We start from the raw sequence: 13,832 nt of genomic DNA, 5'->3' as shown, positions 1-13,832 counted from the left end.
AGCAATAATAATTTTATGCAACCTTTCAGGGGAGGTCATAGTTTCAAACTGCAAACTATTGTGTCTTGGCTTCTGATTACTACACACTATTGTCAATTACCTCCGCATCCGCATCAAAGTCCACCAACACACACTTATGAAGCATGAATCTTTCTTGGGGCAAATTCAATTTTTATGTAGATCAATTTAATCAAGTCAACAAATTTTGTTACGCCGCGCACCATGAATAGCGCTGATGAGTCATAGATTTAATAGAAGTTTAGAAAGCCAAGCACTTATTTACATCTGCTGCGGGCAATGAATACTAAAAGGTCAATGGCTCATTAATATCACTGTATGGACACAAGCCAGAAGGCGGTGTTGAACATGAGAAGCTTTCCACTATCATCTCCACAGAGCCTATTTGTTTTCATCACTTTCAATTAACACTGACCTAAAAAAAAAAAAAAAAACAGCACTTTGCATTCAAAATATTTAAGATTTACCACACTAATGGTTCAGATTTCACACTGGCTCAAAGTAGTTAAGCAAACATTTAGAGACTAACTGAGTTAATTGATATTGCCATGAAACCCCCACAGGGTCTATATGATAATGTGCCAAAGTCTTTGTAATGGCAGTTCAGGATTTGAATGAGATGCCACAGGGAGTTGGACATCACCAAACCACTAACTCATAATTGTGCAAGGTCCAGACCTGGAGACAGTACTTAGACAGTCTGTCAGGAGACGTTTCTCCATCCACAGACCTCCCAGGAGAGGACCTCACCAGCAGGCTGTCATAATGACTCTACAATTACCTCCTTACTAAATAAGGTCATCCTGTCATTCGGAGACTACAGCAACAATGACATCTTACATGTTCGTGAGTGCCTTAATCTGCACTAAAATGTAGTAGGCAGCTCACTGGGTTTTTTTTTTTTTTTGAACATCTGTGGCTATTTTTTATATTTTGTTTTGGCTTGCTGCTCCCATGACCCCACCCACCACAAGAGAATGGTACAGTTTCTAAAGACACAGAGCAGTGACTGAAACTGTGTAAAAACACAGTGAAAGGTAGGCAAAGACTGAAAGAGAAAACAGGAGACACAAAGCCTACTGTACATTTAAAAAAAAAAAAAAAAAAAAAGCTCTTTGATAGCAGACCTGTCCAGCTTTTCATTCTTCTGGGACCTGAGCTCACTAATGGCGGAGGAAAAGAGCTGAGAAACATTAGCTCAACTCTGGCTCCATTTCCTTTCCAATTATGTCGAAGTCTGAGCCTTTGAAGAGCACTTCTGTTTGTTTACACTGTGGATTGCAAATATCCTGCGATGCTTGCTGAGATTTTAAAATACAGACTACTATATGTCAGTACCAAATGGTTTTCCACAGTAGCACTTCAGTCGCACCACCATGCAACCATGTAGTGGAAGTGTGGATGACGCCTTCACCAGCTAAGAAATCAAATGAAAAAAACAATTATTACTACTTGTTTATTGGCGTTTATGCTGATAAGTTGCAATAATGTTTTTGTTGACACTAAACTACAATTAAGGCTGAATGTTTTCTTTTCATCTTGTAGTTCTTGAAAATAATTTCGAACGCTGCATTGCTGTACACCTTGCTGTTTAATCTGATTATGATGTAAATTCATTCAGCTGCCTCAGGTATGTCTGCTTACTTTATAACAAATACACATTTATTTCAAGCATAAGCTTAAAAACTGTCAAGTGCACATACTGAAAATTTAGGTCAAGGGAGCCAAGTGGGAAACAACTCATATTTCATAATAAGAGAAAAGAAGAATGCCTCCAGCATCAGAGGCGATGGCAATCTTTCCCAACAATGGTGACTTATCTGCAACTTATCAGATTGGCTCGACAAACAGAGGGAGCTGGGAACTTTGTCTTCATACCTAACTGAGGGGAGAGCAGACAGAGACAAAGGAGAGACAGGAAGAGATAGAGAAGAGAGCAGGAGAATGAAAAGTGCTGCTGACTGGGTTGAGTCAGGCCAGGGTATATGGCTTTGTCCCAGAGGAAGACAAGCTCCTGCACCGCGTGTGAAAAAGTCTACCTACATGGAGAATTAATGACTCTCATTTTGAAGAGTGCATGAAGTCCAGTCCGCAGTGGCCTGGCTGCCAGTCTGATCCAAATTTTCCCTACATCACTTTTGCAGCTCTGAGATAGGCCACTGGCCAGCTGCAGGAAATCTTGTTATCATCACGACACAGCCATGCAAATAGACGCATCATGTCCTATCCCAAGTTTTTTTGTTTTTTTTTTTTTTAAAAGAAAAACATGTGAGATTGTGCTTCACTGGATACAGATGTAAAACTAAAGGACACCCATGCTGAGAAACCACAGTGTGATCCAATATTTTGTTTCGTATTGGAGGTTAACGTTTCAGTTTGTGATGTGGAATATGCTTATTTCCGCTGTCTTGCTAAACAGCTAAAAAAATCAGAGGAGGTAATATTACTCTGGGCTCTGCCTCTTTATCGAGATTGATGTCCACTTAAATTCAGGCTATGTCAGCCAGCGGCAAGCCTCCAGCAGACAAGGACAAATAAGGAAAGTGAACAAGCCCATCTATGGCTCTTTGCCTGTGAAGAGCTCCACAGGATGAAAAATGGCTCTAGTGTAATTTGGATTCTGTAAAGCATAGCTCATCTGTGGCTCAGTCAACCAACTAATGGTGCTGTATGAAACCGTATAAAAATGGAAAGGGAAAAAAAAAATGCATGTTTTGATTTGGTCACACTTTGCACTGGTAAAAAAAGTCCTTAAACAAATAAAAGAATAAAATATGTACATGCACAAACACACACACAGACATAGGTTTACACAGACAATCACATAATAAGTACATGATAAACAAAACACACAGACCATCAAGAACAATATGGCAAAAAAAAAAAAAAAAAAAACATAGGTACAAGCTGTTGATGTTCATTGTTTTTGTCGATCTCGACCTTCTGTGACTTTTTAACAATAGTTGTAGAAAAAGAGACTACTGTATATCCAAAGTATCCTCTCTGCTGATATGAGGATTACAAAGGGCATGACGGGACTATATCAGGACATGCATTTTTAAAAATCTCTTTTACTTATCTAGTTGAATATCTCCACATCTTCCCTGTGGACTGGGCCAAAATATGGCAGAGACTCTAATCGTTTCCAAACAATGTATCCTGAGATTTTAGTGATCTCATGATTTTCCATCACAAGGTTAACATTTGTGGTTTTGAGTGAAATGTCTCAACAACTGTTGGATGGATTTCAATGAAATTTGCTACAGACATTTAAGCCCCTCAGCCTCAGATGAACTTTATTTATGCAGATTAGCAAACATTAGCATGCTAAAAGTCTAAACTAAGATGGAGAACACAGTAAATGTTTTCTGCTAAACATTAGTATGTTAGCACGACTATGTCAGCATTTAGCCGCTGGAATTGCCGCACACTCCTTGTCTTATTAAAAATAAAGCATGACACATTAATCAACATTATTTTTACATTATTGTTACACAAAGTTGTAATGGAGGTATAACAGCACACTAAACAGTAAGCATCGCTACTGATGTAAAAGCCATACTAGAGCAGCATTGATACTGTACAGCACTGCTAATGAAACAAAGCAGCATAATCCAATAATGAGCCATTCACAAGCAGATCATGTTACTAATGGGGTTGGAGATGTCATGGAATTTGAAGAGCCCCCCCTCCCACCGCCCGCTGCTGATCCTCCAGTAAGTATCCTTGTTTGCACTTAGTAAAAGCCACATGTTACAGAGCACATCAGCACCACAAAGTCCTGATGTGATCTGGACAGGCTCAACAGCCGAGCAGCTCCGAGCAAAGACAATGATCAGCCTCGCTGCTCATGTTCACACCAGAGAGAATCATTTCTCTCTTTACACAAAATTTCTCTCTCGGTACAGACCCGTGATTGCACAGGTGGCAAGTGAATGTGTAATTAGATCCACTCAACCACATCCTTATGTAAGTGTGAGTGATTAGGCAACCAAAGACCTATAAAACAAAATGTAAATTAATGTTGTCGCTACAGATGCTTTGACACATTAAACAGAGGGAGAGCGCAGTGTTCACCCGGTGCTGACTTGTCAAGGAACACAGTATGTCCTACAATATTTGTTTGACATATTTGGACAGATGATATAAATGGGTGATACAGGCTGGGTCTATAATGTGCAAGTAATATCTCCAATGTTAAGGAAAGGTAAGTTCCTCAGCCAGGTAAGTTTTAGAGAGTTAGAGAGGTAGAGTTTTCTCACAGCTGGGAGCATTAATGAAAACAGATTTAATAGTGGTGTCTAAATTTGAAACACTCTGCAAAAAGGCCAGTGAAAATATATATAATTTAGGGTTGATTAAATATAATCTCATACTTATGCAACATCAATAACCTTGTGCAGGACCTTTTCAGACTTTCAAGGTAAATTATCATGATTTAGTCATTGACTCAGCATGAGCGGAAAAGTCTGAAAAGTGGTATGCATAGTTCTCACACTAATATTCTGAACATCTGTTAAGAAAACTAAATGGTTTTACTTATTCCAAGTGTCAGGCCAAACAAGGCAGGACAAAAACAACACTGCAAATGTTTGTTATTTTCATTTAGTCGAAAGGGTTTAAGGCACAGAAAAAAAACACCAAATGAGTAAGAGAATATAAAAGGTAAAAATCTAATTGGAGAGATTGGGTTTTCTTATTTAAATCATTTTAATAATTCAGCAGCCTTAAATGATCACATTAAGTGAAGATATTAAGGCTGGTTTTATGAAAGTGCCTTTTTGTGATGCTCTGCACAGTGTTTCTTGGCTGAGATGTGGCAGAGGGATGTGTCCTGCTAGTTACATGTAGGTTTGTTGCTGGGACACAAAAACAGCAAATACTCAACTGCCAGGATAAAGATCCCCAGCTGATCTGAATAACTCAGAATGCCAAAGCCTCACATTGGCTTCTGCTGAACTTCAAGGAAAGATTAATCATTTTGGGAAATATTCTTACATGACAACTTTGAAATTTAATGAAAGGATTGATACTACTCATATCTGTCTGTTAAATATGAAGCTACCATCAGCAGACAGTTAACTCAGCCCAAAGACTGGAAACGGAAGGAACAACTAGCCAGGCTCTGTCCAACAATAATAAAATCTACCTGCCAGCAACACTAACGTTTACTAATTCACACTTTATATCTCTTTTGTTTTAACCATACAAAAGCGTTAAAATGGCAATTCAGTGTTTTACAGGTGGCTATAGGATGGGTTACCGGGTTGCCAGGCAACCAGCAGAGACTCCAGAAAGTTACCTCTCCCAGCAGACTGTGGATTTGCCCCCATCTTTTACACTGATCTTCTTTAGTGAGGAATGGTCTTTAAAGCAACCAATAATAATTATAGACATACTGCTGCAGTAACAGTAAAAAAAAAAAGGTCAAAGTGCCTAAGGAACATTTTTGAAACAAGTCAGGGATGGATGGGTAGACAGATAGATAGATGAGAACATCTTAGTAGATTACAGAATATTTTGAGAGTGTTGGAAGAAGGGGAATTTCTACAGTGGAGGTTTGTATGCCAGTGGGTGAAACAAACTGCAAAGATCAGACAGTCCAAACAACCATTAGCTCCAGAGGTGTGGGTGAAATGGCTGCTAGGCACAGCTGTCTCTAAATCATTGCTGTTAAAGTGCATCTATCCTCTGGACAGAAATTCAGACCTCACACCCAACCCTTTTTTTTTTTTTTTTTTTTTTTTTTAACATTACATTATATACTGGAGCCAATACAAGGTGAAGAAAGTGATGGCCAGTTTTATGAGAAGTTTGCATATTCAATAAAATTAAGTGAGAATCAATAAGTGAGTTAATCAATTAGTTGATCAGTCATACAGAAAATTAACTTGCAACTTAAAATGCTACTTACAAACTAATGCATCAGTAATAATGTTATATTTTTACAGTGTGGATTTAGTACATTTATTTAAATAAAGGATCTGTGTGTCTGCTGTCACAGGTTAATTTGTGGTTGCCACCGTTCAGAGACTCAAGTTTGCCAATGCAATTTCATATGCAATTACATTACATAAGTGCCAAACAGAGATAAGTTTCAGCTCTTTGAATGCACTTGCTCTTTCACTCACCCACTCCTGTGCTCCTTGTCTCTCTTTCCTTTTGTCAGATCAGTGACAGAGTTGATTACATCGACATTAAACATTAATAACACTGAATTCAATTCCTACTGTATGCTTAATAGAAATGACTGTCAATTAAGGCCAGGTAATATCTGAACCACATTCGACTCTACATAGTCGTTGGATAACTTGCACAGGCCCATTCTGACTGTCTGCTAAGTGCATGTTTAACCCACATCACTCTGTAGGTGTGAAAGGAGTATTAGATTGCCTTAATTATTGTCAAGTGTAAAGGTGTGAGATGTATCAGTGTCTTAATTTATGCTGGTAAAAGCACAAAATTCAAAACCCTTACACATCCTTGTGTGCAGAAAATATTTTGGTCTATGTGTGGTCTGACTTTCAGCCATGGGTTGTCCACTCACAGTGTGTTAGGGAAGGTTTTTTTTTTTCCTCCAGTCAATATTTTATTCATGAGGAATTTTTCACAAAGGATATGTGGCTGGCTTGAATTTTCATAAACAGTGAGGTTGTGGCTGGCTCCAGTTACGATGTGAAACAAATCACCTAATTAAAGAGAAATGAGCAGATAGAATCAATGCCGATCACTTCCAATGTGGTGACATGGCTCTCCAGAGAGCACAGTAACGGCCTGTAAACAGCATTCCAGTGAGATTGCAAATAAACCAGTTCACATAAAAATTACTTTAAGCCAACAGTAAGTCTCACTGTGAATATTGTGAGGGAAAAGTTCCATCATAGGTGTCAACTACATGTCAAAAAAATGATAATGACATGTGGGGTGCAAACTGCAGAGGACAATATTCATCACTGCAGCATGTGACTGATATTCAAATGACCTGAGAGGAAGAAGACATCAATTTGTGCAGACAGCTTGATAAATATCATCAAAAACAGTTAAAAACAGACTGCTTCATAATATTCTTCAACAAGAAGAGTGCCCAACCAGAAGGTTTTTAAACAACACAAAGACTGTCAACACTGTCAAAGTGATCATCTTAAAACAGATACCCAGTGATTTATGCAGAGAGCGTAATGCTTGATATATCCCCAAGGATTTGGTATGTGGGTCCTGATTATGTTCAGTGTAGAGTTCTCAGGTGCGGACTGTCAGACTGACAGCTGTTCATCAGTGGCTCCATGCTTAAGCTAATTTGTGTAGTTAAAATCTAATCCTGCTCTCAATCTTACCAAATTGCACATGTGCTGCTTTTTGAAAGGCATGTTTATAAGGATGTGCAGTGCATAAAAATGTCACATTTATAACAAATTAATTTCTAAATCAAATTCTGGTATTTGCAATAAATCTACTCCAAAAATAAACACAATATATTGATTAAAAATACTGTAATTAGCATCTGTTTCCATAATTAATGCACTGGGCAAGTCTTGTGATTAGGAGCAGAATGGGGAGAGGTCAGTAAGGATTTGCTCCCCAGTGGGAACGAATGGATTAAAGACTGGCTACTCAGCAGAGCCCATTTAATCTACTGTATGATTTATTCAGATTTGATTTATTCAGTGCAACATTAAGGAAGAAATAGAGATTACAGCGTGACATTCTAGCTGTAGTTAGCTTATCTTTATGTTATGTTATGCTCATTTTAGCTGCTGCATTAATCAATACTACTACTAAGCAAGTGTTTCATATTAATATTACTAATTAGATGACCCTCTGGAACTAAAGTGATATCAGATCCAGGAACAGCACCTTTTCAAATGCTGCTCATATTTTATTTGCTTGTCTAATTAATCTCAGCAAAACAAGCATATGTGCAAGGCCATTTGATCTAAGGTTGTTAGTCGTGCAAACTTACAAGATCTCCTCACTGAGATGCATATGCACACTGTGTGTCACATGAATACAAATACAGAGGAATGGTGTGATTTAGGAAGGCAATTTCTCCATCATTAATTGTACATTCGTCTCAACAACAAATAATTCATTTCAGAGAAACCAGAGCTTCAAAGCAAAACATTCAAGGAGGAGACTCTTTAACCATTATTATTTTTCCTCTGCTGTCAAAGTGCAGCACAAAAACAGAAAACTGGCAAATAAAGTTGACAGTTTTAGAAACATTTCACATGTATATATGAATATATATGACAGCGCAGCTGCTCTTACATACATCTGTTTTAGTTACTGCCTCTGGCAATGCCACAACAGTCATTTTTGTTTTGCACTTACATGATGGATAAATGAAGGTGAGAACTTGGTTAATGTGAAATGGTCTGTGTTTTTTTTCAGGTTCTGTCACAAGTTGGAATTAATTTAATCAGAGGGTGTTATTTCCTGGAAGTGGAGCAGTGCAGTGAGAAGGTGTCATAGGAAAAAATCATTGCTATCAGAGGCACAGCCTCCAGGTTTAAAGGCTTTCTCTCTCTTTGGTTGAATTCGTTTTCACCTCCCCAATATCTTGTCTTCTCTGGTCAGTGGAGCAGGTATATGATGTTGGTCTGAATGGATGCCACAAGAATCAAGATGAATATCTTAGCTCCAAGTCTGTATCGGCTTTGCAGGACTCTGTGTTTTACCCTGGTCCTCTCAAACCAAAGTGTATTGTTTTTAAGAGAGATAATACAACATAACTGCCATATCTGAGAGACAATAATGACTTTGTACAGTATGACTCATATCAACATACTAATATATCTGGCATTACAAATTAGACTTATCTGTCTGTCTGTGCGGAACATGAAAGAGTATTCCTGACAATTTAACACCCTTGAACCAAGTCAATACCTTTTTTGTGGTTAGACCTTAAGCTAATTGAAAATCTTTCATCCTATAATGAGCATGAAATGTCAGTGCCAAAAGATATAGAACTGGCATTTAATCTACACCGAGGAACAATACTCACATTGACAAGAATTCTGATAAAGACGGAATGAACGCTGCTCCAGGATTAACAGCAGAAATGCAAAGTTGTCAAATTCAAGTGGAGCCGTGTCTAAATTTTATTCTTTGTTAGAGGAGTAAATGTCGACATTTCTACTTTGACTAAAAGACACTTGGTTGGTTTGTATAAGCAAGTCACACTTTCTCTACTGATACTTAAGGATAAGTGTCTTTGATGGATTGGAGAATAATATTGTAATATATACAAACAAAGTAGAAAGACTGGCAGATAAGATTAACATGCTGCTTGAAACTGTAATTAACAGACTTGCTGTTACAGCTTGTGATGGTGTCCTGTTTACTTTGTTGATTGTTTACTGAATGAAAGCTCTGACAGGTGAATCTTAGCAACCAATTTTGTACATTACTGGGTTTCAAAAACAACATAGGCAACAGGAATAGCAGACCTGCAGTGTTATATTTTGGGACAGTGTTATTCTACTGGTTTTATTAGATCTTTTTTAGTTTTTAAAATATACTCTTAAAGATGCAACTTTTTTCCCCATTATTGATTATTAGACAATATTAACATATAATATTCCTCAGTTCAAGATGATGGCTTTAGAAGTCTTGTTTTGCCTGGCCAACATTTCAAAACCCAAAGATATACAGTTTACAATAATAAAAAAAGACAAAATCAGCAAATCCTCACTTTTGTGTGGCTGCAACCACATACTTAAACGATTAATCACTAATGTTATTTTACTGAGGACTCAGTTGTTATTTTGAAGAAGAAATGACTGATAGCCTTGTTTTGTGATTTTCATTTAGCAAACTACCACTGCATATTTCTAAGCAAATCATTAGTGTCTTGTGCGCCCTTGGAATCTGCACCAGTCAATGCTTTTGCTGTGAGTGGCTCAGAGAAGTGTTTGTGTTTATTCCCACTTGTGGGTGGTGCTTTGCTCCATACTCTGAGAATCTGAGAATCTGAGAATACTATGATCCACTGGAAGACAAAATGACTGACCCCAGAATATATAAAAGAAAAACCACATGTTAGCATAGTAGAATTTGCATAGGTGGTCTTTCAGGTATTGAGGGGTTGGTAAAGTTCATTAATGGGGTTTTCGCTCCACTACACCCCTGCTTTAAGGAAAAAGTTCCCCTATATAACACAAGCTGTCAGTCTTGTCATTTCTCTTGCCATGCTGCAGCTGCTCTGCCCTGTCCTGCTCTTGTTGAACACATAGGGCCGTGCAGGCCACCATGGATAATATGTGAAACAGATCTGCTTCAGTTCCACATCTACAGTATATTAGTGAAAGCATATCCACAGCAAAGGCCCACAAATGTTGTTTTTTTCCCTGCCTCACATGCAATGTATAATCACAGAAAAACTGGTTTTAAACTGGTTGTTTTCCATAGTTTCACAAAACAATCAAAACTACCCCTGACCTACTAGCTTACTTATAACTTACTAGCAAAACACTGAGTCTAAAAATAAAGTCCTTACTGTTGTCAAAAAAGTTTACATGTCTGCATGAATCAATTATATCTTTAAAGCTTCAATAGGTGACATTTTTGGTAACAAAAATGAATCAAATGACTCTCTATAATGTAAAAAATAAAAGTTGATAGTGCTGCAGATCCCACTGAGAATCAACAGTCCACCCTGAAGCTCTTTGCAGCTTTCACCTTCTTTGAGCTTCTCATTGCTTTGGTTCAGCTGGTCCATATAGTCCCAGTGGCTCTCACGAAGACTGGCACAAAAGTTTGTGCAGCTGTATCAAGGTCACAAGCTTGTTGTACATTGCATGCCCAGCGTAAAATGGCTGAGTGCCAAAGATGACGAGGGCTTGGTGAGCAGGACCAAACACCAAGCATGCCAAAAAAAAAAAAAAAAGCTCTAATGTTTTCTCAGGAGATGAGCACCAAGCAGGAGCTTAAAGGGGAGTCAGTATTGGAATGTTGGTCAGACACACAGAGACAAGGGCGATGTGTTGCCTATGTTGCAATGAATCTGCAGGATGTGTAAACAGGCACTTGATAAAATATACCTTGCTCTGAGTTTTTCTGCACCATGATTTTCTGCTGTTTTTTCAATAAGGATATGATCAGATCTTTCAGGTATGTGATGTGAACACTGTTGCAGAGTTGTTAGAAATACCAATGTTTTCTACCAACCTGACATCTAAGTACACACCTCTGACCCTGATATCACTCTGCTAGCTACTGTTAAGAACAATCAAGTACGATTTTATATGATTGTAGGGGTTAGCTGATTGCCTCATATCACATTGAACTATATAAATTTGAATATACATGAGTCATTCAAAATATATCAACATTTTATGGAAAGGGAAAACATTATATTCATATTTTGAAACAGAAATGCACAAAAATGTTTTTTGTCATGTATTTAGTACATACCAAGAGCTAACAAAACAATTAATGCAGGGACATAGGATTAGAACTTATTATTTCTATTTCACTGTCTTTAAATCTACTTTAAAACATCCCAACTTCTTAGTTAAAACTTCTAAATCATGTTGTCTTCATCAACACCCCATATCCAATTTCCATTTTGAATGGTAGGATTTCAGTATTTTATTTCCCAAAAACTAGCATGGAATAACCAGAGCTCCTTTTTGTTTATCCCAGTGGCCAATTCACATTTTCACTGTTACTGCTCTAGTTCAATCCTACAGGATGAGCCTATCAAACTGACAGCAGGAATCATCTGTGTAACACATTCTATGAAATATCAAATAAATATATAAATATTACAGTCACATTTGTTTTCTTTGTCTCCGAGCTGAACAAGTTCCCATTGAACTTCTCTTCACAAAACTTGACGCTCTCCGCAGTGCACTTCTGCCCTATAACAAGTCCCCATTTAGCCCAGCAGGAGAGCAGAATCCCATGAATAAAATCTTTTCATGCAGAAAAATATTGATGGAAGAAGAACAAATAAAGCACCTTCTTATCTGAGGGCCCAATGTGTTTCAATGAAATTGATGTTGTCAAAATATGATGATAACACAGCCCTAGCCTCAACCTCTCTTAAAACAGAAAGTCAACCTTGCACACGGATTTATGTAATCCTGCATACTTACAAGGTAAACATTTCGACTTTAACTACCTTTTTACATTTTATTTATCATATCAAGTAGGTCTGAAAAAACCCACCAAACACTATGGAAGCATAGAAAGATCAAAATAATTTATATAAACAACCGAATACCTAATTAATCTGAAATTGAAATTAATCCTTTAGAAATTTCAGAAGAGGAAATTCAAACCACTTAAATTTAGACAGATCATTCATAAAGTAAATATATTTTCATGCTATGAATTCCATGGTATTTAAATTTCAATGCTATTGATAAAGTATTACAGCCTTTCTTTACTGCTATAAAACATTTACCACTAAGTGCCTAAAGCATTTGTATTTCAACACTAAGGTGTTTATTCTTTCATAGGCGTAACAAAAAAATAAGGCATCAACTACATTAAGCAATATTTGTGATATTTAAATTAAATCCAGTCACTCCATGTGGTGTAAAATGCCTATAGCTATTGACGATCTCACCAAATCAACACCCTGGTCTGCAGCTTTCAGCTTACTGCCTTCAGTTCATTGTTGTAGTTTGTTAATCCCAAACATGCAGCTTAAAAGATTATTCAACTCATATTATGATCTGTACAGTTTTAAAGCAATTCATGTTACTTGCTGGATTCAACCTGCTATTAAAATCCAACACTGTGTAAAGCAACAAAACGCAGTATATATAGTACATAATAGGAGGGTGAAATTGAGTCTCTATCTCATTATTGTGGGTGCTGATATGATGTAACTCTCAGCACTTCTTTCCCATATCCACCACATCCATTAGAGCCATACACCCAGGCATACAGTAAATATACAGAAAAAATATCTAAAAGACATACCAATATACTGGTTCCACTCTGGATCCAGGTCAGCTTGATTAGCCAGGCAGCCCTTCATGACATTCAGGCAGTAGTTCTTACAGGGTTTCACTGCTGGCATGCCCTGACAAAAAGGGCAGTACAGCATCTTTGTCAGCGCTCGCATACATGCTGGAGTGCTGCTTACCTGCAAGGACACAGTGTGTGACAGCAATCATTAGTATCTGGACAGATCCTATGAAATCTGTGATTAGTTTAATCATATTCTCTCATTTAACAGCTACATGGAGGATTTGAAAGTTGCCACAAGAGCTGAGGCAAGAGAGAGATTCTGCTGACCAGAGACTTATATTGCATGCATTCACTGTCAATCATAGTGTGTGTATGATCACTGTGAGATAATTTGCCCTGCATTTAACTGTCAAAATGAAATAAAAACAAACATTTATTTGCCTACTCTTCTGCAAAAATTAGCTGTCAAGCATTTTGCTCTTTGGTTATTCATCTTTTCTCTATTTTTCATATCCTTGATTTCAGAAACAAAAAGGATATGATGTTATTGTGTGACAGGTGGAGTTTGAAGACAGTGGTAAGGCCTCATCAGTCACCAAGTTATAAACACACATACAAAAAAAATGCAAGTTACAGTAGACAGGATAAGCATTTATATGACTGACACAATAATCCTCATGTGTGTACTCACAGATGATCACTCCACAGCTATGAAATCTGACAAATCATGTTAATATGCAGCTCACCTTAACTTTAGCTACTAGTTTGGCTTGACAGGAAGTGTACATAAACACTTCTTCCTCGTACTAGCTTTTGGTTTAAATTTACTACTTTTAAATTGAGCCTGTATTTGTTTTATTTTGTGTTTATTTGTTTGCTTTTTGCCT

At 37.4% G+C, this 13,832-nt stretch overlaps 1 protein-coding gene across 1 annotated transcript in view; it reads right to left on the bottom strand.

Annotated features, from left to right (window-relative positions):
• The window catches only part of LOC108901599 (glypican-6), a 65,581-nt gene that overhangs the window by 25,364 nt on the left and 26,385 nt on the right, over window positions 1-13,832 (bottom strand). The window contains exon 4 of the mRNA XM_018703137.2: window positions 12,955-13,120. Coding sequence (XP_018558653.1) covers window positions 12,955-13,120 — 166 coding nt within the window. The remainder of the gene's footprint in view (window positions 1-12,954; window positions 13,121-13,832) is intronic.

Source organism: Lates calcarifer, linkage group LG1, assembly GCF_001640805.2.
Source record: "Lates calcarifer isolate ASB-BC8 linkage group LG1, TLL_Latcal_v3, whole genome shotgun sequence".
NCBI lineage: Eukaryota > Metazoa > Chordata > Actinopteri > Centropomidae > Lates > Lates calcarifer.
The sequence above is the reverse complement of the archived record's forward strand: the minus strand, read 5'-3'. Positions and strand labels throughout refer to the sequence as shown.